The sequence below is a fragment of the Sceloporus undulatus genome, chromosome 3 (genome assembly GCF_019175285.1).
Source record: "Sceloporus undulatus isolate JIND9_A2432 ecotype Alabama chromosome 3, SceUnd_v1.1, whole genome shotgun sequence".
Lineage (NCBI taxonomy): Eukaryota > Metazoa > Chordata > Lepidosauria > Squamata > Phrynosomatidae > Sceloporus > Sceloporus undulatus.
In genome coordinates this window covers 224,787,513-224,814,767 of record NC_056524.1, presented here as the reverse complement: position 1 = coordinate 224,814,767, position 27,255 = coordinate 224,787,513, and the positions used below count along the sequence as shown (strand labels likewise).

At 37.4% G+C, this 27,255-nt stretch overlaps 1 protein-coding gene across 3 annotated transcripts in view; it reads left to right on the top strand.

The window, feature by feature from the left end:
* Nucleotides 1–27,255, top strand: part of LOC121925404 (glypican-5-like) — a 715,763-nt gene that overhangs the window by 486,852 nt on the left and 201,656 nt on the right. For all 3 annotated transcript variants that reach the window (XM_042457518.1, XM_042457516.1, XM_042457517.1), the window contains one exon: nucleotides 5,025–5,145. In XM_042457518.1, coding sequence (XP_042313452.1) covers nucleotides 5,025–5,145 — 121 coding nt within the window. The remainder of the gene's footprint in view (nucleotides 1–5,024; nucleotides 5,146–27,255) is intronic.

The window sequence follows — 27,255 nt, the reverse complement described above, 5'->3', positions numbered from 1 at the left end:
AGCAAAGCAACTGGAGGTTGTTTCACCAATGTATTTCATGTGGCATGAAGTTGTAGCTAATCCTAGATCTGTACTGCATGCTCAGTATAATGTTTACATAATGCATGTTAAATGTAAAATGTAGCTCCTGCATTGAACTTTGAAAATTCAGCTTTGCAAACTACCATGTATTCCTCTTCATATTGTTTAATATAAGTTAAATGTTAAAGACAAAACTTGCATGACAGACAGTTGATCTCTCCAGGGGGTTAAATAATAGACTTAAACACACTCTGAATGTATTTCTGTATGAAAGTAATGTACAGGCCTTATATTACTGATAATAACGTAGATTTTTTAAAAGGTATGTGTATATAAGAGACCCAAAGTATTGTTGATTGATCTGAGATGCTTAGATTAAATAACCCTGCCTGGAATGAACAATATAAAATGTACTTACTAAAGGTGAGTCTCAATTTGCATTGTCCCCATTTGTAATGTTTGAAATTTACAATGATTAGCCAGAAATAAAGGGAGGAAGGACAGATGGACGGACGGACGGACGGACGGAAGGAAGGAAGGAAGGAAGGAAGGAAGGAAGGAAGGAAGATCTCACACCTTGGCTGCTTAAAGTTGTGGGGGGGGGGACATGAATAGGATGAAGAAACTGGAATCATGGTGTTTTTGTGGGCCTGGAAGAGGTTTCTTCTGCTTCCAGCTGGAAGAGGGAAAGAGCAACTGATGTCTTGTGTGTAAGGAAGGGGCTTTCTCTAGAATGCAAAATTAAGGTCTGATTTTTATCTGTTAAATCTTTTTAAAATTGACCAATGGTCATCCAGTGAGCTTAGTGGCTCAGTGGAAACTTGTAACCAGGTCTTTCTGGTCCTATTCTAATGCTCTGGTCACTGCACAACATGTTTGTCAAATTATTAAATTCTAATAACCAGTTTGGAACATCAGTCAGTCCTTCATGTACTGCACAACTACAGCAGTAGGTTAACATATTCTGCTTAATGAAAGTCACTCTTCTCTTTAGTATCTGTAAAATGTAACTAGTCATGTCAAAGTACAAATGTCTGGAAGACACTTTCTCCCTTGGGTTCTCTAATAATATTAATATTTTAATCTAAGCCAGAACCTTTTGTCTTTCTTTTTATACAGTCAGCCCTCCATATCCAGAGATTTTTTATACGTGGGTTCAAGCACCCAAGGTTTGAAAATAATTAAAATATATATTAATTCCAAGAAGGAAAGCTTGATTTTGCCATTTTATATAAGGGACACCATTGTACTATGTCCTTGTATTTGATGGGACTTGAGCATCCACAGTTTTTTGTATTCATAGGGAATCCTGGAACCAAACCCCAGTGAATAGCAAGGTCCCACTGTACCATAAAACACAGCTGAATACTTGCAGTTACTTTATATCGAGTAGAGAAACACTTTTTGGGAATGATCTGTGCAGAACAAAACAAAATCAAAATACTTGATATTCATCTCCCCAGACAACCATGGGTCATTTATACTGAAGCCTTTTAATATATTGTAGCATATGTACTATGCAAAAAGTGATTCTGGTCTACTGAAAGATGCATAATTACATCAGGGTGAGATTTGTGCACTTGAGATATTGAAAATCCTTTATAGGTTCATTGACTTGGAAAATTAGTGAATCCTCTTGGATGAGTGTTTAAGGGCACTGCAACTTATTTGGTTCCACTTGAAACGGGGGGAACTGTTTTATTAATATTATGCTGTAATACATACCCAAACCATTAAAAGGAAGAGGTGATAAAGGACACTTGTATCACTTTTAAGGAATTACCCCATCTAGTCTGAAGTTAATCAAATTTAATTTGCTTGAAAAACTGTACAAAATGAAGTGGAGCAGAGGAGGAAGAATTTATTTTTTCCTAAACAATTAAAAACAGTATTGGACACAAGGAGGACCTGGTCTAGTTAAATGGGACATAGCATCAAGGTCCTGCCAAATCATCTATTAACAACAAGAGCAAAACAGCAGTTCTGAGATTGATCAGGTTTCTCTCCCCCCGGCCCCACTGTGATAGTGAACCAAGCCATTCACTGTCACAGCTTTCTGTACTAGGGGACAGAACCCCTTCCTATGTTCCTTTTTTTAAATGTTGATCAGATTTTTCTTTTCTTCCTTTGGCTGAAATTATGCATGATACCTGCAGAACATTTATCAATCTCCTGGCTCTGGGAAGAGAAAAGCATAGATACTGATGTTCCTCCATATATCAAAAAGTCCAATATCAACAGTAGGCAATAACTTTTTTAAGTCCAACCAAAATGTTACAGAATAGTGAGCAAATTTTGAGTTCTTCAGAACTCTTGAGCAAGTCATACATAGGATCCTGAAGACCTCAGAAGTACTTAGCCATTTTGATTCTAGTAAAGGTATTTCTGTATAGTGAGAGGCACACAGTACATTGCGTAGCTCACTGCAGTAGAAGACTTTTTTTGGTGGGGGGATATTTAATCTTTTATCTACTGACTTCTCTGTTGCCTCCTTGTAGCTCTTCGAAACATGTATTTCACTAAAAGAAAAAAGAAGTTTATTAGGAGGTTAGGGCAGTATAGCAATGGGGAGGGGGGATGTATCTTCCTCCCCCTAAAATTTTCCTTCACTTTATAGCTGAACATTTAGAAATACAGTTCAGATATCCAAAGAAAAGGATATCACAGAACCCAATAGAATGCTTCTACTTAACAGTTCAGAGACATATTGAAATATTATACACGTCCAAGGAAACCTTACACTTTTAGTGTGGCAGGATTCACCTTTGGTGCATCTACACCTTTTTCTGTGTGAAAATTCAGCCTCAGCTTTGACACCACATAGGCATTCAGTGCTTCATCACAGTAAAACATATTTAGGCATCTTGGCTCTTAAAAGTAATATATTTGGAGGAATTTCAAGGTGGACAGTTTGTGAGTTTACAAAGGAATCACAGTACATCAGACTTTACAGTATTAACAGTACAGATCTTTGTAGTAGAATGACATCCACAATAAGTATTTACTGCCAAGTCCCTGTTATGTTGAAAAGGTACAAGAAGTTACTGTTGATCTGTCCCTTACTCCCTATTAAAAGAAAGAAATAATTGGCCTACCAAACAAATATAAGGTTATTTTTTCAGATTTACCCGGTAGAGTAAAAGGGATATACCATCATATTAGGATGGGAGTCCTATTGCTACTTCACCATACAGAGTAATGGGTCATTTAGCATTGCTAATGAGATTGAAGTGATGCTTAAAATGGGAACCATTGTACTGTCGGGGAGCCCTTGAGCTGCACCTGTGGTGTTAGTAGAAAAGGCTGATCATACCATCCGATTCTGTGTAGAACATAGATAACTTAACAAAATAACTCAGACAGATGCTTACCCTATGCCCAGTTCTAAGGATTTAATTGAAAAGATGGGAAGGGCCCAAACCTTTAGATTTGACCAAAGATTATTGGCAAGTTCCCATGTGTCCAAAAGATCAATAAAAATGGCCTTTATTACACATGTGAGTTTGTTTGAGTTTAATGTATTACCTTTTGGTTTGAAAAATGCTCCATCTACTTTTCAAAGGATAGTGGATAAGATATTGGCTGGTTTAAAACATTACATAGTGGCTTATATTAATGACATTGGTGTGTTTAGTACTTCCTGGGAGGAACATGTTCAACACCTTACAGAAGTCCTGGAGAGACTTAAGAAGAGTGGTGTAACTGTTAAAATGTTCAAAATGTCATGTGAAAAAAGAGAAAGACGATATGTGGTAGGAAGTGAAAACATCAAAGCTGAAACTTCAAAAGTTGAAGCTATAGTTAATTGGCTAATTCCAACTTTGAAGAAGGGTGTCAGTCATTTTTAGGATTAGCAGGTTATTATAGGAAATTTATTCCTAATTTTAGTACTATTGCAAGTCCTTTGTCCAATCTGACTAAAAATGATAAACCTATTAAAATCCAATGGTCGAGAAATTGTAATAATGACTTTAAAAAATTAAAACGACTGATGGCTACTGCACCCATATTGGTGGTTCCTGATTACACAAAAACCTTCATAGTAACCACTGATGCCTCCAATATAGGGCTAGGTGTAGTTCTAAGTCAGGAAGGTAATGATGGTCAGTTACACCCAGTGTTATTTCTGAAGAAAACATTGTTACCAAGAGAAAAACATTTAGCCACTATTAAAAAGGAATATATGGCTAGAGTGTGAGCCTTGAACAAGCTTAAACTATATTTATGGGCAAGAAAATTTGTGATAAAAACAGATCACTCACCATTATGTTGACCTAATCATACAAAAACATAGCAACAGCACATTGTTAAGGTTGACTCTAATGCTCCAAGATTTCAACTATTCCACCCAGTACATGAAAGGTAAAGAAGATGGTTAAATTGTGAGAAATATCTATATCTATATCTATCTATCTATCTACACATGTTATACCAGTGTGTAATAAAGTAAGTATTAAGAATGTATTGTATATTCAACCAAATGTTATATAATGTTATAAGTAGTTTTAATATAGCAGGGTAAATATGAAACTGATTAAAAATAGTTTTCAGTGACACACATAACCTGAAAAGAAGCTTATATGTGCCAATTAACTTTTAAAGGGGAATAGTATTTACAAAGGCCTGTTACAGACTGCCAAAATAAAGCTGCTTCGGGTCTCTTTGGAGGTATGCTATTTAAATGATGCATGGGTCCTAAGAATCCGGAAGCTGCACCAAAGCTGCACTCCAGTGCTTAGGAATGGAGTGTGGCTTTGGCATGACCTCCGGACTCTTAGGACCCATGCATCATTTAAATAGCATATCTCCAAAGAGACCTGAAGCAGCTTTATTTTGGCAGTCTGTAACAGGCCAAAGAAAGTATCTTCAGACACCCCTGTGAGACTTGGGTCCTGAAGAGACATGTATACTAAGCCTGCACAATCATTTGCAAACTGTTCACTTTTTAAAAGTTAAAGACATTTTCTCTAACAGCAGTTTTTTTCCTTTCTTTTCAATTGCAGTTACACAAACCGGGTGGTGACTAATGGATTGAAGGCACAGATTGATAATCCAGAACTGAAAGTCAAAGGGTTGGACCCACACATCAGCAGCTTAATTGATAAATTGCAACATTTTAATCAAGTAAGTAATTGCAACAGAAAATTGCAAGAAGTGTATGCAGGCATCCCCCTCCTCAGATAATCAGTACTTTGTGAAGCGAGGGCACACATGTACTAGCTAGCTTTGCCCACTCAAAAGCCACTCTCTATGACATCCACTTCTTGAAGGGCAGAATGTGCCTAAATGATATTGTTAGGTTCAGCTAGAGTAGAATCTTTGACTCTTTTGGATGTATCTATTGACTGACTAATCAGAAATTGAATCAATGGGTGTACTCTAGCTGGGGCTAACCAATAGGATTGCACCCACTGTCTGCTGTGCAGTCAAAGATAAAAATCATGTGGTAACTTAAAGGAATACAACAAGTTTCTAATTGCAGAAGTTTGCCCTCCAAACCATAGAATTGATATTATCAATTATAGGGGTTAGCAATGTGAAATGCATTCTATCTCAGTTTGGGATGTTTCACTGAATTGCAGGATAACATATATTTGTGTATGTATTTGTATAAAATCCTTTCACACAGTTGCACACCTACACTTCACTCTTTTACTCAAAGTATGTATTAAGGGTTAGCTTTTGTATTAAGTCTTAAGAAGCCTGGAAGTGAAAGACCAAAATGGGAAATGAATGAAGCATTTTTATACTGACGTGCAGCAGGATTTTGCAAAGAATGAACGTACGTGTGTGTGTGTGTGTGTGTGTAGAGAGAGAGAGAGAGAAATACATTACAATGACCAGGCAAGGTTGCATCAAAGCCAAGGCAGATTCTTATGATTGCTTATGATGTTGATTGTGGCTCAATTATATACTACCCCTGAGTACTTTTATAGAATTGGATGGTGTTTATGATGGCTTGGTGCCTTAAGATTTTGAAACAGCTTGCACAAATTAAGGCAAGATCCTATGGGAACCTGTGGGTCTACATAAGGTAGCTTGCAAAGTTTTGCTGAAGGTAATTTTTAAAAATTTCCCTGCTCTGAAGAAAAGATGATCTGCCAGTAGGTGTGCCAGAAAAATGATGAATGTGTGCCTGCTTAAGTGATTTGCTTCAGCTCTGTGGGCTGTGTGTGATTTTCTATGTAGAACTTCAGTCACTCACTGCTGAATATATTATGATTCCATAATGCTATTGCTTCCATGCATAATTTTTTTCAAATTGCATAGATGGTGTCAATCCAAATTAGCCAGAGCCACCTACTACATTTAGCAGCAATCGATTTTCATTTAATGTGAACATATTTTTCTTGTCCAATTTGAGAAAATGTTGATAATAGCATCTACAGAGTTTGTAATGACTGACTAGCATCTCCTCCCTAATCATTCACCATTAGAGAATAGGTAACTTTTGACAACTGCTACTGGCTGTAATATTGATTGTCCTGATTAGTGTGGAGATGAATGGTGTATAGCATGTTAACTCCTGGCTGGAATTCCCTTCTATTTTCTTTTACTTCTGAATCTTAAGCCGAAGTCATCTTAGGAGTACTTCCTGAAGATAGAGAACAACATGATTGATTTTGTACACCCAAGGGAGCTGTGGATCTGTGTTCCTCCAACAGGACCATTCCAATGCTATTTGGCACAGTTTCTTTTTTAAAGAGTTGAGTTTCAGAAGTGGCTTGTTGATAAAAAAGGAACAGGGAGGGGGTGTCGGGGAACAAAAGGAAAATATCCAATATACCATTGGGCCCAGGTCGTTTGGTGTGACTTCTTTGGGCCCTGGTCTTCACCACAAAAGTATAATAAGAGCTAGGACAGTAATTACCTACTCAATGAAAGGAGACAGACACAGAAATGTATAGGTAAACTAAGGGGTACTTTGTGAATTATTTAGATCTGATCACAAAGGGATGGGGCTCCATTTGTTACCATCTTGCTCTAGTCTTCTCCTCTTCCTCCTTCTGGAAGGGCAAATGGCAATCACTATTCTGCGTGATGCAAGGTTAAGGGGTCAAAATCTTCCCTTACATCATTCTCAAATAAACCACTTCAAAGGTTTTCTCCCTGCTGGATGAGAGCTTTTGTCCATTTTAAATAATTTTTTTCCACTGTTCAGGATTATTCTGCAAAGAAAGATGGAAAGAAAAGAAAGTGTTTGTTCCAAAAACAACTGAAAAAAATATGTTTTTTTTTCTGTGAAAAAAGTTTTGTGCAAAACTATTCACAAAAAGGCCCAAGGTGTGACAAACCTTATCACAGCTGAACATTTTCATCTGCCAATATTCTTTCCACCCTAAATAAGAGTTGTACCTTGTACATAAATAGTACAAATTGTATTATTTTATATTCAGTATATAAAGGATGATATGTGGTTCTCAGAGGCTAGCTTTACAGCCCATGACAAGTGCTGTGACTCCTGCACACCCATTAGCATTTCTGTCACACAAGGGGTATCATCACCTGTGCACTTCATTTCCCAATGGAATCAGCTAATTCTGTTGCAAAAAGAGGATGGTTGCTAATTCAATTGGGCTGGCAGAAGACATCTCAGCATGCCCCACTTCCTAACAGAATCAGGAAGGGAATGGGCATGTTCTCAGTGTGCAAGGGAAGGAGACATAAACATGTGCTATGCGCTGACATGGAAGGAAGACAATAGATGTACATGTATGTGTATGTGAGAATGTTGTGTATGGGGGGAAGAGGGGATGTGGTGTATGCATGTCAAGCTCACTTGTCTACTTCATATAGCCCTCAGTAGCGAAAAGATTCCCCACCTCTATGATATATAATGATCACCACACTTAATTGCCTCTTGGTGTGAGAGGTTCTTCCACTGACATCATATTGACCTTTAGGAGAAAATGATTCTTAAATAAAGTCTGCCCCCCTCCCATGAAGATTTGTAAAATGTAATTTATTGCTTGGATTAAACAAAATGCTTATTATTGCCTTAAGATGATTTGTTGTTAAGTTATATTAATTACTTTGATCATAATTTTAGTGAGATTTCTTTAGAGATCAAAGCATCAAAGAAGTTGTTAAATTTTCCTTTTAAGCTTTCAGCATGACATCAAACACATGTTGCTGTTTTTGTAAGGTTTTTATCTTGAAGTTGGATTAATTTATAAATAAAAGCTGACACTCCTGATTAAGGATGCAGGCTTCTACACACTTACTTGGAAAATAAGTCCATTAAACTTAATTTGGTTTACTCCTTAGAATAGATATGTAGGCCATGCTATAAGTCATATTTCTCTATACATCCCATGTATACAGGATATGCCTCTTTAAATGTAATAGCTCAGAAGGATCTATTTCCTATAATTATGCTTAAACATGAAGATGGTATGCATAAAACACAGTGATGAATGCCTTGGCTGAATCCCATTTGGATTACTGTAATGCACTTTACATGGGACTGCCTTTGAAAAAGGCTCAGAAATTTCACTTGGTTCAAAGAGCTGTAGACAGGTTGTTAACTGGATCTGGCTACAGGGAGCACACAACTCCCACATTGCAACAGCTCCATTGGATGTCGGTCCATTTCAGGGCACAATTCAAAGATTTCACTTTGATCTATAAAGGCCTATGCATCTTGGGTCCAGATTATTTGAAGGACCATATCTCCCCTTATGAGCCCACTAGGGTGACTAGATCATCTGGAGGGGCTCTTTCCTCTGTCCCACCACCCCCTCAAGTTCATTTAGCAATAGCAATAGCAGGTACATTTCTATACCGCTTATCAATACACTTAAGCACACCCTAAACAGTTTACAGTATGTAAACTAATTGCCCCCAACAAGCTGGGTACTCATTTTAGTGACTTACAGAAGGATGCAAGGCTGAGTCAACCCTGGAGCCCTGTAGGATTGAATTCACAACCTTGTGGCTGTGAGAGGCTGCAGTGCCAGCATTTAACCACTGCACCACCAGGATTCCTTTGGTGGGAACAACAGAGAGGGCCTTCTCAGTGGCTAGGCTCCCAGGCTCTGCAACTTCCTGCCTAGGGAGGCCAAGATGGCCCCATCCCTGCTTTCCTTTCAGTAGCAGAAGACTGAAGTAATCTATAAGCACAACCAGGCAGCTGCATGATTCTTTCTCTCTGGAGTTATGTTTGCCTGGAACTGACTGAACTTGTTTTTGTCAGGCTTTTTCAAACTGATGAGGGCTGGGTGTGACTCAGATTTTAAGGTTTATATAGAGTTTTTAATACATTTTAATATTTTAAATTTTTAATGTTTTTAACATTATAAATCATTTAATTGGTTTTTAAACTTTATACTTTTTAATACTTTTGTTATTGTTTTTAATTTGTATTATTTTTAAATTTGTGGTTAGCCACTTTGAGTCTCAATATCAGTGGAAAGGCAGGAAATAAAAATTAAAATAATAGCAGCTAAAAGACTGAGGTACAAGCAAGAAGCACCTAGTTCATACTTTACTCTGCCGTGAATTAGTTAAGTGATTTTGACAAGCCCTACTTTGACCATAACCCTCTTAGCCTGAGTTCCTTCCATATGAAATAAAGATTGAGAATGATAGCAGATGTGGAGGTGGAAATTTTTTGTCTCTGTACTTTCCAGCAAGCTTCACATCATGTTACTTATTTCCTTTCAACTGATTTTTCAGCAAATTTGGGCTATTGATATAACAAGGCTCTGTTTTCATGCCTTCATTTTTTACAAAGAGGAGATACCTCATTCAAGAGAGCCAGCATGGCATAGTGGTTTGGATGTTGGACTTGGACAACAGCAACAAACAATAAATCTCATTGATGCACACTGGATTTTTTTTTTTTTTTTTTAGTCAAATGGGCATAGTGAAAATGGATGCAAGACTGAGCTTCAATTCAATCATCCACATCTTTAAAATATTATTTTTAAAATTCCAAAAAGCAAACCTTGGGTTTGCCATTTTATATAAGAAACATGATTTTATGATGCCATCGTATATATTGGGACTTGAGCATCCATGGATTTTGGTATGCAGTGAGAGTGGATATTTGGAACAAAACCCTAGTGAATACCAAAAGTCCACTGTATATCGTTTATAGTTATTATCAAATATGTAATTTTCTGGCCCACTTGCATATGTTTCCTCCCCTCTTTTCTTTAAACTCCTAAATTCTCTCCTGTGATGTTCTGGTGTTGATCCAAATCTTTGTTTAATCATCTCTTTAAACAGGTCATAGTTCTGTGCCTCTTCTGCCCTCATTTCAGCATATATTTCTGATAATCCCCCACAGATTTGTGATCTTAAAAAACTCATCCTTTCTTCCAACTTTATTTTTCACTTTTCACATGTTCTCTCAAAATTTGTGAAGAAGGAGTCAATATTATCTCCTTTATAATATTTTGGGGATCGTTTCATGTCTTTTATATTCTTAAATTCAAATGAAATTCTTGGGTCTCTGTTCACTAGAACTCAGAACCCTGTAACCCTTATTTTCTCCAAGCACACGTCTAAGCACAGGAATTCACAGATCTCAATGCTGCCACCATTTTAACAAGTATATCAAAGAGCTCAATATGTAAAACATTGTTAAAACTGTTGTTTGAATAAAATTTTATTGTTGTTCAAGAAAGACTTATCTGGAACCTGAATATTTACCATGCTACTAACAATTCAAAACATATTTTGAGAGTAAAGTGATAGTCACAAAGAGGTGGCAGGATCACAAATTAATATGAAAAATAATGTTAGAAATACAAGGGTTCATGACCAATTGGTGGCAGCGGTGGGATGAAAAGACGCATGGTGCTGTCATCGAAGAAACTTAGTGGTGGTAATTAAAGTGATCGTGACACCAAAGCAAACATATTTACAAAGTTTTGGGACTCTATCAGCTAAGGGATGTTGAAATTTTAAAGGCTGAATCCACACTGCAGAAATAATCCAGTATGATACCACTTTAACTCCCATAGCTCAATGCTATGAAATTGTGGGAACTGTAATTTGTTGTGACACCAGAGCTCTCTTACAGAGAAGACCAAATGATATCAAACTGGAATATTTCTGACGTGTTTATGCAGCTCTTACTTGGCATTTATTGCCTGTTTTGTATATCCTTATGTCACTGATATATGATTAATAAGCCGTATAATATTCTTTCATCCAAGTGGTTTGGTTTTGTGTTCTTATTTGACAGGGGCTTGAATTGAACAAGCCCCCAGAGCTGTTAACAAATACTTTATAAAGCAGTATACAAAAGTTAATAAGAATTATCAATGTTGGCTATCTGCATTGCAAAATTTAAGCTACAATGCCATTTATGGGTGGATTGACTTAACTGTAGTATTCAGTCAATTCAGGGTTATCCTGCTTTTATAAAAATCTTGTTAAATTACTTCCTTCTGTAATCTTAGGCCTAAATCAAAATAGGGAAAACTCATCAAATCAATTGCTGGCTAACATTTATGTAAATCCCATTGATTTAATTAAATACCATTGACTTAATAGGTTTACTCTAGCTGGGGACTAGCTATTGGATTTAGTTTTAAATTCCAAATTCATCCATAAAGTCTTTTATAGAATTGCTGTATCATTTGTCTAGCACATTACAAGAAATGCCATATTAGGAAGTCCCCAGTATCTAATGCCTCTAAATTTTGTTTGGCCAGTGAGCTGGATAGATATGGTTATAGCATAAATAAAACTTATCATAAAGACAACACATATTAGAAAGAATATATGCAGGACTAGATTAATAGTTGCATGTACAGATTTTTCTAAATTTAATCCACAATAAGAAGTGAAGCAAAGAAGTAGCCACAGCTCTACCCATGGGCAGCCTGGGGACATGATTTCATGGCACTCTATGCTTTAATATGATAAAACTTGGTATCTTTTTTTGGGGGGGGGGCTGTGATTTGCTGTACCTCTTTCACCAAAGTTTGCATTATTTTTAATAAGGACAAGTATTCTTCCACTTTAAAGAATGTGTAGCTATATATCAAGGGTAGGCAAAGTTGCATGCCCCTAGCTATTTTTGTTTCTCTTGATCTCCACATTCCTCAAAATGCCTGTTTCTGACCCCCCCACCACCACCAAAAAACCCCCACACTGAATTGCCTGTCTTGAAGGCCTCGAAGAGCAGCATTTCACTGTAAAAGGAAGAATCATTCTGGGACCTCCAATGAAACTCCAGCATGTTGTTTCACTGACAAAAAAAATGTATTTAATTGGAGGCCAAACTAGCCATAGTGTTTATTTATACACTTGTTGACTTGATGACTTCAGTATCATTTATGCATCATTCTTAAGGCACAAAAAATGATAAAATTAGACTGAGGAACCCCAAATAGAAGCTTGATCACCAAAGAGATTTGATTGTTAAAATCTAATGCATGGTAATAAACAGAATGCTAAGAGAACTCAGAACTGATGTCATCAAGTTCTACAGCCTCAGAGATGGGTTAGAAGAGAAACAGCCTATGGATCTAATTAGAATGCACTGAGGAGTAAAATAAGGGGAGGAATCTATTCTGTCTAATTGATAGGAGAGGAAGCTGCTAAGTTGCTGATGTAATTGGATATGCCACATACTGGGTTAGTTGGACAGAGTGATCAATCAGACATTATTCCCTGCAGTGGTGGCGGAAATGGGTTTGCCATGGAGGGACAATTAAACAAAGCAAAAAAGTATGAGTGTACACTCATGTTTTCTGATAACAAGAAACAAAGGGGAACTACTTTCCCCACAACAAATTAGCTAGTTTGCATGGATCTGCATGAATATGATTTCTGCTTCTTGTTCATTTCATTGCTGTCATTTCAGAATGGAAGCAAGTTTTGTTTTATTGTGTGAATTCTGCTTCTCAAGGGATATTCCTTGAAGCAACATGGCCTTCATTTCACTGATGTCTGCAGCAGGGAAAAGGGAAGGTGTGTAGCAGGTTGTGTAACAGAATAAGCAGTCGTCCTGTTGGACAACTAGGATGATCAAACTGATTCTCTTTGAAAGCTTCATGATGAAATTGATTCCTGTAAAACATATACAGTGTTTTTAACATATTAGTATATTATTTTATTGTTTTAACACTTTATAGTGAGGTATTTATCATTTGTTTTTATTGTTCTGATGTACTGCCCTTTGGAAAGTATGAGAATGGACCCAACCAATTTGGAAACAGAAATGATATGAAATGGCTTATTTACAGGAGTTTAAATTTTGATAAGAGACCTTCAGCAGTTCGCCAAGGATGTCTGTTAGCTCTTTCTTCCAAAGAGCTTCAAGAAAAGCAAGACGGAAAACAATCCTCAAATTACGGGTGAGAGAACTGGGAGCATCAAACACTATTGTCTCACTCTGTCCCATTTTAGACAAATAATGCCTCCCCATAGAGATCTAAAAGCAGTAGTCAAGGTTGTAAGCACCACAGGTAAAAGAACTGGGACCTCTCTGATCCCCCTGCAATTCAAGCTGCTGTTGTTGTTGTTGTTGTTGTTGTTGTGTGCCTTGAAGTTATTTCTGACTTATGGGCGGGGTACATACCGCCACTTTGCGGCGCTCTGCCGCCACCGCCGGTAGGTCCGCGGGGGAGCCGGCGCCTCCACACGGTGCGACTCCCGCGCGGACCGAAAAAGAAGCTCCAAAATGGAGCTTCTTTTTCCGTCGTGTTTGTGACGTAGCGAGGCGCAACGCGTACGGACGCTCAGCGTCCGATACGCAAAGATGGCGCCGGCCATGTAGAAGGGCCGGCGCCATCTTGTACGGACGGAGTCCGTACTAGGCCCAGGGATGTCTATAAGAGACACCCCTTTTTTAAAATGGGACGTCCTCTGGACGTCCCAAATGACAGTGTAGAAAGCCTCATGGTAACCCTAATGTGAACGTATTATGGGGTTTTCTTGGCTATTTTCTTCAGGGGTGTGTCATTGCCATCCTTGGAGGCTGAGAGAGTGTGACTTGCTCAAGGTCACCCAGTGGGTTTACATGGCCGAATAGAGAATCGAATCCTGGTTGCTCAAGGTCACCCAGTGGGTTTACATGGCCAAATAGAGAATCGAATCCTGGTCTCCTAAATCCTAGTCCAACACTCAAATCACTATACCATGCTGATCCCTGGAACTTGAGCACTGTAAGAAGATGTAACACCTATCACCTGCTCTATTTAAACTGAAGATGCTGGGTACCTGGGACTTTCTTCATGCTAACCATGTTCTCTATCAGTCAACATGGCACCTGACCAAAGTCCTAATGCTTTTTTAGTCTGGAGCATTTCTAAATGCAGTTCAGTCCAGTTTCCTGGTCCTGTATTCCTCATTTATTTGTCCAATCTTAACCAAATTAATGACCTTACTCTGAAATCAGTTATGCTATCTTGATTTGCTCCTACACAGGCTTACATGCAATATCATGCAAAGAGCAGCAAATTGTATGGATGATTCTGGAAGAAGGGATCCATCTCATAACATTTGTAATGACAGAAAGATTTGTTCCTAACCAGAGACAGGAAACTGTGTAGGTGCATATGCATATTACCTTGCTAAGGAAGTAATCTGTCTAAAAGATCTACAGACTCTTAACTTAACAGCTGGTCTCAAATGTATTTAATGCCTACACCTTCTAGTGCTATCAGTGTGATTTTATGTACCTGAAAACTACAGGTGTTCTGTTTGCTTTGTATGAAAAGATACCAGCTTTGGATATAATTAAACTAAGAATTACTAATGCACTTTAGAGTTTAAAAACAAGAAAGAATATTTTCCCAGGACACAAATCATGTAAATTTCTCTCTCTCTCTCTCTCTCTCTCTCTCTCAAACACAAGTATGACATTTTAAATCAAACTCTGCATCTACATCTTTTAATATTATGTTAGGCTACTTCTAAAAAGACTTTCTTATTATTATTTTGCAAACTATATAGTTAACATTTGTCTTGCAATCACTTTTAAGAATTATTTGTTCTGCTGGACCTTTCTATATGTTCTTTTCCCACTTTCTGTCTCTGTGTGTTTTCATTAAGAAGAGTTAGTCTTAATAAATCTGAATGGTATATTGAGTCATAACTGCATGAGCCAGATTCAAAAGAAGTGTACTAAGTATTACAAAAATAAAGAAAAGGTACAGTTAAAATTAAAGAATCCATCACTGTTAATAAAATATACCTGCCTCCAAATTAAACTGCAAAAAGGAATATGAAGGTCATCCGACACAGGTCCTGCATCCCTAGGATTCAAGTGAGCTGAAAGCACAGAACAAAAACATTGTCCAGGCAGAAACCTCTGTTGAGATTTTCTAATGTGATGCAATTACTCTTTTTTTCCAATCATGAGAGCAATGAGAATGACCAATCAGATATCTTGGAAAGGAGAATCAAACCTTCAGTGCTCACTTGCACAGGGTTTTTTTTAATGACCCTTCTGTACTAGTCAGGCACTTTGGGTAAGCTGAGGCTGGAGAGCAAAGCTTCCTTTAATTTGGTACAGTTGGCTGTTCATAATGCTATGGTTGTTGATCCATTCTTGAAGAATTATTCTGACTGTAATTGTATTATGCAAAGAGACTAGAAGCTGTGAAGCAGTGTGATGCCATTTCTGTGCATGTTATAAATCATGTATTCTTTTTATAGGGAAAAATGGCTATGATGTAAGTGCAAGGAAAGGTCAGAAAAGCTACCCGGCTTCATAGTGCATTCTCGAAAGGAGAGAGTAAGGTCACAAGAGCAAACATCAGAGGAATAATTGATCAGCTTCTTTCTACCAAAGATCCTGCCCTCATCTTTGAATTACTATTTTTGAGAGCTTAATTGTAAAGAGAGATGCAGCAGACAAGGATAAGGTCTTTTATTCTTCTTAATGACAGAGAAATAGAGAGTGGATTCTTCAGTGGTGTCACTGGTCACGCTGACTGGGAAATTCTGGGAGGTGTGGGTCTCAAAAAGTAACTTGGTATCATTTCAAAAAGCAAGATTAGAGCTGTGTCAACCATTCACCCATTTTCAGTTTGTTGTGTCTGCAAATGGTCCATTGCCCCTCCCCAATTTTTGTATGTCCTTGATTGTTTGCAAAATGCATCCAACTCTCCTACCCCTTGGAAATATGTAGTTGATGTCAGTTTTTCACAGATTCCTTCTTTGTGGTGTGAGCCCATGCTAGGTGTGGAATCCAGTTGTTTTGAATTCTGAAGTAAACTGACTTGATATGCACTTTCTGTTTTAAATGTGTAAACTGGAATATTGTTGTGGTGTCAGTCTGTGTATACATTTTTCTGAACTTTGAAGTGTGGCTCTCAGCTCCACAGCTGTACCAAGAGGCATTTGAAAATGTGTATTTTAAGTCAAAATACAATTAGAAAATGCATACTTTGCATTAAAATAGATGCAGAAATATAGATACTGAGAGAAGATATGTTCAGAATGTGTACTTGAAAATGACTTTTTATTATTTTTCTGAGAAAACAACTTAAAATAGAAATAGGAAAGAATGAGAGTATGGACAGAATACAGTCGGCCCTTCTTATACACTGAGTTTTTATACACAGATTCGAACATCCAAACCACTACACCATCCTAGCTCAGCTCGATACAAGATCAAATACAAGGAATCTTAGAAATACATTGTGGCTGTTTACTTGACTGTGTTATTTTAGCCTTCACCAACTGGATGGCTTCCATGCTATATGGGGCACCATAACAATTGTAGTCTAACATATTTGGATGACATTTTGGTTGGTTGTAAATCAGCTTTAATGTAACTATATAATCAAGAGATTCAGAGAGAGACAGCTTTTTATTTTATTTTTTTAAGCAAAAGCATTTTGATATTTGTCTATGACCAAACAGGCAGTTTATTGCCAACTATCGTGGGCTGAGTTTTTCAGTTTTTTGCAGAGTTCGGTTATTGGGTTTCTGATTCATCTTCTATGCATATATACACATATACATATACAGTACGTATATGTATATGTTTATTTCTAAGCTACTTAGAGACTTATATCATTTATTCTGATGGGGCCCTTTCTCTCTGCCTGGATTTCCTCTAGATCTGGTACACCTTCTAAGATAAACATCTTTGCAGCTGCTATGTGGCTGTTGCAGCCTCCTTACTGATAAACCCTGAAAACAGGAATATACTTTCTTCCAGTCCCAGTGGTCATGGGGAAGGGTGAATTCTCACCTTTACAACCTGTCAGCTTATTCTGCCTTCTTGAAAGCAAACTCTGGTGGGGTACAGAACCTCATACAGTTGATGTATTTATTCCTCAGTCTTTGAGGGACCATCTGGGAGATTAAGTGGCCAAGGAGCATAAGTGGGCCCATGCATCCCTTGAGACTAGATATACCTTATCTGTGTCTGCTTTCAAGAGAAAAGAAAACTGGTTTTGCTTTTATTTCTGTTACTGTATCCATTCACCATCTAACTATAATCAATAACATGGCAGTTTGTATCGTCAGTGCCTTCATTTTACTTCAGCTTACCTTTGCCTGGTTGAAACTTGAGTGGACCAAGCCCTCCAGAATATTAAATTAGGTTAGTCCCAACAAGTAAGCTAAACCAAATGAGCTGTCCAGGGATATCAGTGATAATCCTAATTGCACATGGAGTAAAATACCTCTGTGGCAAAACTGTTCCTTCTGTTCTGAAGTGATGGTCATGCTTTCTGGGCAATGGAAGATATGCCATGCAATCTTAAGCAGCAAAAAGAACCAAGTAGGACATACTCATGTAGCAATGACCCATACCCTTGGTTCATTTCTGCCCAAAATTGAAAGTACCCCTAGCAAATATGGGCACATTTTCAGTTGGCAGACCCAAAATCCCAAAATCAGTGCTGTCTGCCAGGTGGAGATGTGTTATAAAATCTCACCCAAACCCCATATAATTAGCATGCAGATGTTCCCATAGTTTCTTGACAGCATCAACATGTGGGTCTGATGGTGATATAGTTTCTGCCTGTTTAAAATTTTCTCCTCTGTTTAAGCAACTGCAAAGTAGCTGTATTTCCATTTATCCATCTTCTTTTTTTCTCCTTGTGCCTGCCCCTCCTTAGATTTTATACTAAAATGGGATCCGTTACATACAAATGACCCCTGTTGAAGTCTTTAATGAAAGATTAAAAACATGTATTATTCAAATGCATTATTCAAATGATGGCAAATGATATAAGTAGCATTTTTCAATATGAGCATAGAAAGCAAAGGAGGAGCCTCTTGTTTGTTTGTTTTTAAATAATTGCTGCAGTTCATTCCATAGCCATCAATTTTGCTTTGTGGTTGAGTATTTAAACTGATTCAAAGTGTGCAGTGAATTAAGTTAGCCCCAATCCAATGCGGAGCTACATTTTTTTGAATATAGGCAACAAAGCATATTGACTGAAAAAGAAAGGAGAGAATCCATAAGAGGAAAGAGATGCTGAAAACTTCCATTTAATAACCTGATATCTACATCTTGTATTTGAAGTGGCCCTTCACATAAGCACATCTATCTATCTATCTATCTATCTATCTATCTATCTATCTATCTATCTATCTATCTCAACATGCTGATTTTTCTTATCTTGCCTGAACAAGTAGCTTCTATATTAGTGGAGCAGTGAAATTGGTCTGCATTTTGTCTGTAAGCCGCCTTGGGTCCCTTCTGGGAGAAAGATGGCATATCTGTTCTCTAATTTGTTTGCTCTTCACATATCAAGCCTTTCTCAATAGAATTTGTCAAAAAGGCATACTTAGAATCATAGAAATGAGAGTTGGAAGAGACCACAAGGGCCATCCAGTCCAACCCCCTGCCATGCAGAAAATCTAAATCAAAGCATACCTGACAGATGGCCATCCAGCCTCTGTTTAAAGACCTCCAAGGAGGGAGATTCCACTACATTCCAAGGGAGTTTGTTCCACTGTCAAACAGCCCTTACTGTCAGGAAGTTCCTCCTAATGTTGAGGTGGAATCTCTTTTCCTGTAGCTTGCATACATTGTTCTGGGTCCTGTTCTCTGGAGCAGCAGAAAACAAGCTTGCTCCCTCCTCAATATGACATCCCTTCAAATACTTAAACAGGGCTATCATATCACCTCTTAACCTTCTCTTCTCCAGGCTAAACATCCCCAGTTTCCTAAGCCATTCCTCATAGGGCATGGTTTCCAGGCCCTTCATCAATTTAGTCATCCTCCTTTGGACACGCTCCAGTTTCTCCACATCCTTTTTAAATTGTGGTGCCCAGAACTGGACACAATATTCCAGGTGGGGCCTGACCAGAGCAGAATATAATGGCACTATTATTTCCCTTGATCTAGAGATTATACCTCTATAGATGCAACCTAAAATTGCATTGGCCTTTTTAGCTGCTGTGTCGCACTGTTGACTCATGTTCAACTTGTGGTCTGCTTGGACTCCTAGATCCCTTTCACATGTAGTTTCATTCAGCCAGGTGTCGCCCATCCTATATCTGTGCATTTCATTTTTCCACCCTAAGTGCAGTACCTTACATTTCTCCATGTTGAATTTCATTTTGTTAGCTTTGGCCCAGCTTTCTAAACTATTCGGGTCATTTTGAATTTTGATCCTGTCCTCTGGAGTATTTGCTACTCCTCCTAATTTGGTGTCATCTGCAAATTTGATAAGTATGCCCCCAATTCTCCCAACAGGAGTCAACTGACAGACAAGCAAGGCAATAATTAGGTAAGATAGGAACGAATGATTTGTGCTTCATTGAAGCAATGCCATGCTTAAAGTGGCATTTGAGACTGATAAACTAATCAAAGTGAATAATAAATGGGAAAAGTGCAAAAAATTAGCCATGTCAGCGTTGAAATTGGTCTAGATGAACTGAAAATTTGTTACCCCTTGAAGTCTCAGTCCAGAGAGATGTTAACAATTTTTTGTTAAGAAAATGAGCCAATGTAATGTAGTGGTTTGAGCATCAGACTGTGACTCTGGAGATCAGGATTTGAATCCCCACTTGACCATGAAACCTGCGCGGGTGGCCTTGGGCAAGTCATACTCTCTGAGCCTCAGAGGACAGCAATGGCAACCCCCCTATGAAGAAACTTGCCAAGAAAACCCCTTAGGATTCCATAAGCTGAAAACAACTTGAAGGTTCATAAGAATAATCATAAGAGAAATGATCACCTCCTGGAGCCAAAGTATGCTTGGAGAATTGTGAGGGATTCCAGAGTCTGTAGGAAAGTGACCTGATCCACTGCTATGATTTATGGATTAGACAGAACATAGACTTCTTCAAAATATGCATCTCTGTGCATTCCTGTGAATTCTTACAAGGTGCTTGGAGGGCTTTTACATTTAGGTTCTCCAGCACCACCTTTTTCTAACACTTTGAAGCTGCTAGAAAGTGCAAAAGCTGCTGCTTGGATGGAAATGAAGTCCAGAATTCCCCAGGACTTACAGTATGTGATAATGTACTATCCCTTGCCAGGATATTGAATGGAGGAAAAGATGGCTGTTCTCTGGCTATATGGAGCAGCCTTTTCTTTTTCTTTTCTTTTTTCATATGTGTGTGTCTACAAAGATAGCATTTTAAGATGCTCAAATAGTGTTACATGACTACAAGTATCATTTGTAACAGTTTACAATGGCACAAAAATGATCCCTCTTTATGAGAGATAGAAATATTGCTCATTCTTGTTCAGAAGGGTTATCAACAGAACATTTTTCTCAAATAAACACACACATGTGCGCGCACACACATATACACACATATCTGTGCTTGCGTGAAAAAATGAGCACTTCTCCCCAACCTTTCCATGAAATTATTTGCACAGTTTTCACAAAAAGTCTTACTTTCTTTGAAATTTTTCTTTGAAAGTATGCCAAAGCCTTTCTCTTTGTCTCACCCAGTGAATTCAGAACAATTTTACATTTTTGATACTCCCATGTGACAGAATAAGATAATGATTCATTTACTTCCTCTTCCTCTTCTTTTACTGGAGATAGACACCATTATGGTTAAACTGTCCTTGATATGGCCACTAAATAAAGATACTATATTGCATTGAATTCTCCAAGGTTGTTCTGTCAGAAAGGCCATCTTCTTTTCTTCTCTTTTCCTTTTTTTTTTTTTTTGAATAGTCACTTCTAATTATCTAAATTTTTCATTTTTGTTGTATGCCCAGAATATTCTAGTTTTCTGGTTTTTATATATTTCATGATTTTATGGTTTTTGTTGTTGTGTACCTGCAAGTCATTTGCCACTTATGCCAATCCTAAGGTGTACCTATCATGAGGTTTTACTAGGAAGATTTCCTCAGAGGCAGTTTGCCTTCACCTTTCTCTGAACCTGAGAAAGTGTGACTTGCCCAACTTCACCAAGTGAATTTCCATGGCCAAGTGGGAATTCAAACCCTGTTCTCCAGTCATAGTCCAATGCTCAAAACATTATACCATGCTGACATTTGTGGTCTTTGTACATTCTTTAAAAACAATTTCTTAATGGGCCACCTCTCAGTGCAGAAATGCTTGACACTTAAAGTAAACCCACATTTCAAATGCCTGTATGCTTTTTTTAAAAGAAAATATCAAAGATGTAGAACTGCAAACAAATAGCTTAATGTGTACGTTCTCAAGGCTACTTTTTAAGTTCTTGCTGCATGTTATATTTTTATCTTTAAAAAGCTGCTCCAGGCCATCTGTGTTGTAACATTTATTGCTTAATCATGATCCCATTGCTCACTCCACCAGACTCCAAGTATTTTTATTTGTCAGCATGCTTCACACTTTCCTTTGGGATTGTTAACTGTATTTCTTGGGTTGCTTGCTTTTTACTAATTACCAAGAACGTACACCCCTAGGTTTTACACAAATCATCAAATGTATTTGCACACAGTAAAATAGCACTTTCCCACGACTTCTCCAGATTATAATCCACCTCAGTGTTGAACTAGCAACAGGGAGGCAACTTTTCTCTCTTAGCTGTGGGTCAAGAAATAGCTGTTCTGTGCATAACACCCTCCTCTTGTTCTCACCCACTTCCAACCAGTTCAGTTTCAGCTTTAATTCAACCATAGTTTCAGATCTGAAATGTAGATGGCAAAAATGGTTGAGCAAGGGGAATTCAAAATGAAATTGAAATTTGAATTTGTGTAGGTCCCAATACCTTGGACCTAGGCTTGACTCAGCATAAATTTTGCTCATCTTCTACCTAAAATGCTGACCATTTTTGCCTGCCAGCCCTAACTCCTCAAGCACTGAAGAGGAGCAAAAAGTCATCTCCTTGGTAAGTACCTAAGGTCAAGACGTGCAGAATGCTAGAGAATTCCTAAAAAGCATAGACAGTGGTTGAACAAAAATTAGGATGAGCGCTGATCTTAAAATTCTCCACTCCCAACCCTTTCTGCAATCCATGATAGGGCGAAGTATTTTCAGTACAGGTTATTCCAGAGTACAGGATTACTTTGACGGTGATGGGGCTTACCTTGAAAAACTAATGTTCAGACTTTCTTTCCTCCATCTTTGCTCTCCCTGTGTCAGGTAAAGCTTTCCCAACAAAATCCTTGTACAGAGGATGTCATAACCTAGAATGTATCCAAGAGATGTGGTGTGGGTATACTCAAAGAAAGCACTATCACTGTATTTCTCTACCTTAAGCTCACTGTCCATGGTGCTGATGATTGAGTCATGACTCATGACACAAGAGGATATTTTTAAAATCTCCTTCTTCCAATGAACCAAGAGTTCTCCCATGCTTGAAATAAGAGACTATCCCACAGATTCCAAAAGATTTTAATAGTTTCCTTTTTCAGTGAACTGATGTCATTTTTTAAAACATTGCATAATTTTATGTAATGTTTCTTTAGAAAATCTTTCCTATGGTTCATTTTAGAAAGTCAAATAATGTATTCACTTGTTACACAGGTCATAATGCATCTATAAATATCCCTAAAGTTTTTTTTATTTCTATATATAGTTTTAATAAGCATGGAAAATTATTCAGTAAACTGAAAAATGATGAAACAGCTACTCTAAGAGAAATTTACTGGTGGCCTGGAAATTCAATCTAATAATAATTGAAAATGACCGTTTACATTCTATGTTGTTGAAATAACAGCAGTACATTCAGTTTATTTTTAAAATGGATTTTTTATATTATAGGTCTTGATTTAGCTCTGTAGGTTTCTCATTAGTTTTATGGCACAATCTGGATTTGAAGGGTGAAATCAGGTATTTTTAGGTGTATGAATTTGCTGCAAGTTGTAAGCAAGTTCTGTGCTGTGAATTATGCTGTGTTTCATCTGCATTGCATAGTAATTAAGCAGCAACAGAATATGTTCTATGAAATCTTTCATGTAACCTTAAGAAGTAGGAATAGCCCTGAAATTAGAAAAGGGTTTTTTCGGGGGGAAGTGGTGCAGCTTTCAGAATCCCATAGCCACTAACATAGTCTACATAGCCACTAACCATGTTGGCAGTGGTATCCTACAGTGTAATGTTGCCAAGATTGCAAATACTATGTCACCTTCTTGGGCAATATAAATAAAAGGTATTTATTCTACATGGCTGAAGGAGTTGAGGTTACAGATTTGAATCCTGGAGTTGCACTCCTTTTGAAAAATTAACCTGATAGTTTGGTGGTTTCCTGGATTCAACCCTGAAACTGAATTTCTTAGTTCATTTGTGTGATTAAATTCTATTCACTAGCTGCACCCATTCCTAGTGATACCTGATCTGGTGGCAGGGACATGTGTACTTTGGATCCTGTTTGGATTATTGTAACATGTACCTTTGAAGAGTGTTCAAAAGCTGCAGCTAATCCAAAATTTTGTGGCTAGTCTCCACATGTATGTTCTAGTGTGCTGAGGACTTTCTTTATGGTTGCTTCCCATCCAGCGAAGGTTAGGAGTACCCTCTCCCTTTGGCAGAAGGCAAAGTCTTTCCTATTCAGGCAGATTTTCAGCAACTGCCTGCCTGCTACAGACAATAATTTATACAACGGAAGTGTTGGATCTTTTTTTCAATATTCTTTATTATTACTGTGGCATTTTATATTATTTTATTGGGTGTTTTAATAGTACAGTACTATTAAATTTGTTCTGATTTCATTGGAACATGTTTTAATTACAGTGGAATCTACCTTGCACCCTAACTCTTGGGATAAAATATGCTATGATCAGGTAGATAAATGTATATTGATACTATAACTATTCACTTCAATGTAGAATATAACCAATTCCATTTGTATCATGTACAGTATTGAGTATTAGCATGCAAAAATGTAGGTATGACTGAAGATATCAAGATCAGTCAATCAATCAGTTAACCATTAAAAATTGATTTATATATGAAGTTGTAAATTTTATCATAATAAATTAGATGCCTTAACAGGTATCACAGTTTAATATCTGCTATAATAATCTAGCCATAAACCAAAGTAAATACCATCATTAAGAGTTCAGTCATCCTTCTCTTGTAAATTGAATAGAAAGAAGACAAGTGATACAATGACTTTACTAAAGGTAAAAACATGGGAGAAAAAAGAATGGAGTAAGTTTCATTAAAAAAAAAAATCTCTGTGTTGTTTGCCTTCAAGTCGTTTCCAACTTCAAGTCGTTTCCCTCCAGTCCATCTGCCTTGGTCCAGGCCTCGGAGGTAGAGAGGAACTGCTGGACCTCTTACCCTTTCCCGCCACCACTCCCTTCTCCTTCTGTGTCATGTCATTTTAGATTGTAAGCCCGAGGGCAGGGAACTGTCTAACTAAAAAGATTGTATGTACAGCGCTGTGTGAATTTACAGCGCTTCATAAATAAAGGATAATAATAATAATAATAATAATAATAATAATAATAATAACAACAACAACAACAACAACAACTTACGTGCTAAGGCATACCTAACACAGGACCTAAAAATACAAATAACAAAATTACACATGCAAAAATGAATAACTGGAAATGGTTTCTGAGAGAAGACTACTCCACAAGATAAACTGTTTGTATGATGTATCTTGCCCTCCACATTTATGTCACTGTCCAAGCCATGATTTTTCACTCTGTGTAAAGATATAATGTGAAAATCACTGGAACTGTGTGACAAGACACATCAATTACATTGAGCCATAGGTCACCACTGGGGTTTGGTTCACACACACCATGGATACCAAAGTTCATGGATGGTCAATTCCCATTATATACAATGGGTAAAATGGCATCCCTTATATAAAATAGCAAAATCAAAAATTGCTTTGTGGAATATATTTTTTAAAAATATTTCAAAGCAAGGGATGGTTCTCCAAGATGCAGAATTCATGGATATGGAGGGCCAGCTATACCATATATGAAATGTGAATGAGTGGGAATCGGAAAAAGACTGAATAAATAGAGGCAGTGCATTTCTTCCTGTGATTTCTAGACATGCCACCTTTCAACCAATCAGCTGTCCAATGTGTTGTGTAAATGGGTATGCAACCATTTCTGCAACCAGTGGCACAATCGACTTGTGCTTGTATAACTGGAGACTGAACTGGATTCTTCCCTTGTGCATAGGCCAGGTGAGAGCTTGGAAAAATTACTTGTTAGAATTTAATTCCCAGAAACCTACAGCTAGTATGATCTGTGGCCTCTTGGGTGGGACATTCTGGTGGTCAACAGTGAAAAAAAATATTTTCCAAACACTGTTCTAGAACTAGATATCTGCAAGCACACAGTCATTTGCTCTGGCAGAGTGACACCACAGGGTTCTGGCCGTAGTACTTTCATCTTCATAGACTGGAATTCAAGAGCCAATTGGTATGAAAGGAAAGTTAATGGAATGGGTCTATCTGCCAGCAATTGGGTTGTGAACCACCCAGTGTTTACTGAAAAGGCAATAGAAATTGATGTCTTATGTCTTGCTGTTCTCCAAATTGCAAATATTTCATTTCTGGTGAGTATAAATTAAGAGCTCAGAAGTGACACTTACTGGATGTCACATTCAACATTAATTTAATCTTGTAGTATTCTCTTTATAATTGAACACATCATTAAATTATGAAATGTTAAATTGTATAATTGAGGGTTGAATCACAGAGTTGACATCTGTCTATTACATGTATATTTCAGAGCAATTATTTGGAATTAATCATCCACATGTATAAGATGCTTTAGAACCCTCTTTATATCCACCTGATAATACAGTTTTTCGTTCAAGAAGAATTCAGCAGTGTTATCTTAGTTAACAACTGTGCACAGCTGTTCTTACTATTACTAGAAATAAGTCTTCCTGAGCAGTGAGGGCCCAGAATTAATGTAATGCAAGAGTTTGTAGACACCACAATTAACAATATTATGACCCAAGGCCACCAAATATTATACATTGCATGGTACATTGCCCATTTCCTCACTATGCATACATAAAAGTGTAATAGGAAGGTTCATGGAGCTATAGAAAAACTGCATATTCACAAAACCTGAAATGGTTTGGAACAATTTTATCCAAAAAAGATAAGGCTAAAACAGCATACATTTCAAATACCATTCACTTACTTTATAATTCAGATGCTATAAAAATATATTGATATAAATATTTGATACCAGAAGTTTGTATTGTATTTTTGTTATTGCACAGACTGATTTTTAAAAAAATGATTTAAAGTATACCTCAAAGGATCCTGTTGATTGTGTCAGCCAAAGTAGACCAATGGGATTTACCTAAGAGTTGATTGCCCACTCAGTGCTTTTCACTGGGTCTACTCCATTTGAGATAACCAATAGAATTCAGGCCTCAGTCTCCCTGAAATGCTTTGTTTTAAGTACATGACCTCAGGCTTATAAAATGGATTTGTAAGCAGAGAAATTGGCTTATGCAACTAGCATTTCCTTTCCATTCTTCTCCACCTCGGCAAACACTTGTACCCCTGAAAACCTTCTTTGGAAAGCTTTTATAGCAGCCGCTCCAAAACTATGGAATGACCTCCTGGAAGAGATCCGTCTTATTACCTCCTTAGATTCTTTCAAGAGGACACTTAAGACGGATCTCTTCCGGCGAGCTTATCCACCCGACCTGTTGTAATATCATCATTATATCACTGGACAAATTGTTGCATTACCACTCGATGGACCTAGTTCTATATTAACTGTACTATTTTATCAATGTATTTATATGTATTTTAAATGTATTTTATTCTGATGTATTTTTAAACTGGTTGTAATCCTGCCTCGATCCATTTGGGAGAGGCAGGAAAATATAAATAAACCATTATTATTATTATTATTATTATTATTATTATTATTATTATTATTATTATTATTAAATGAGGGGA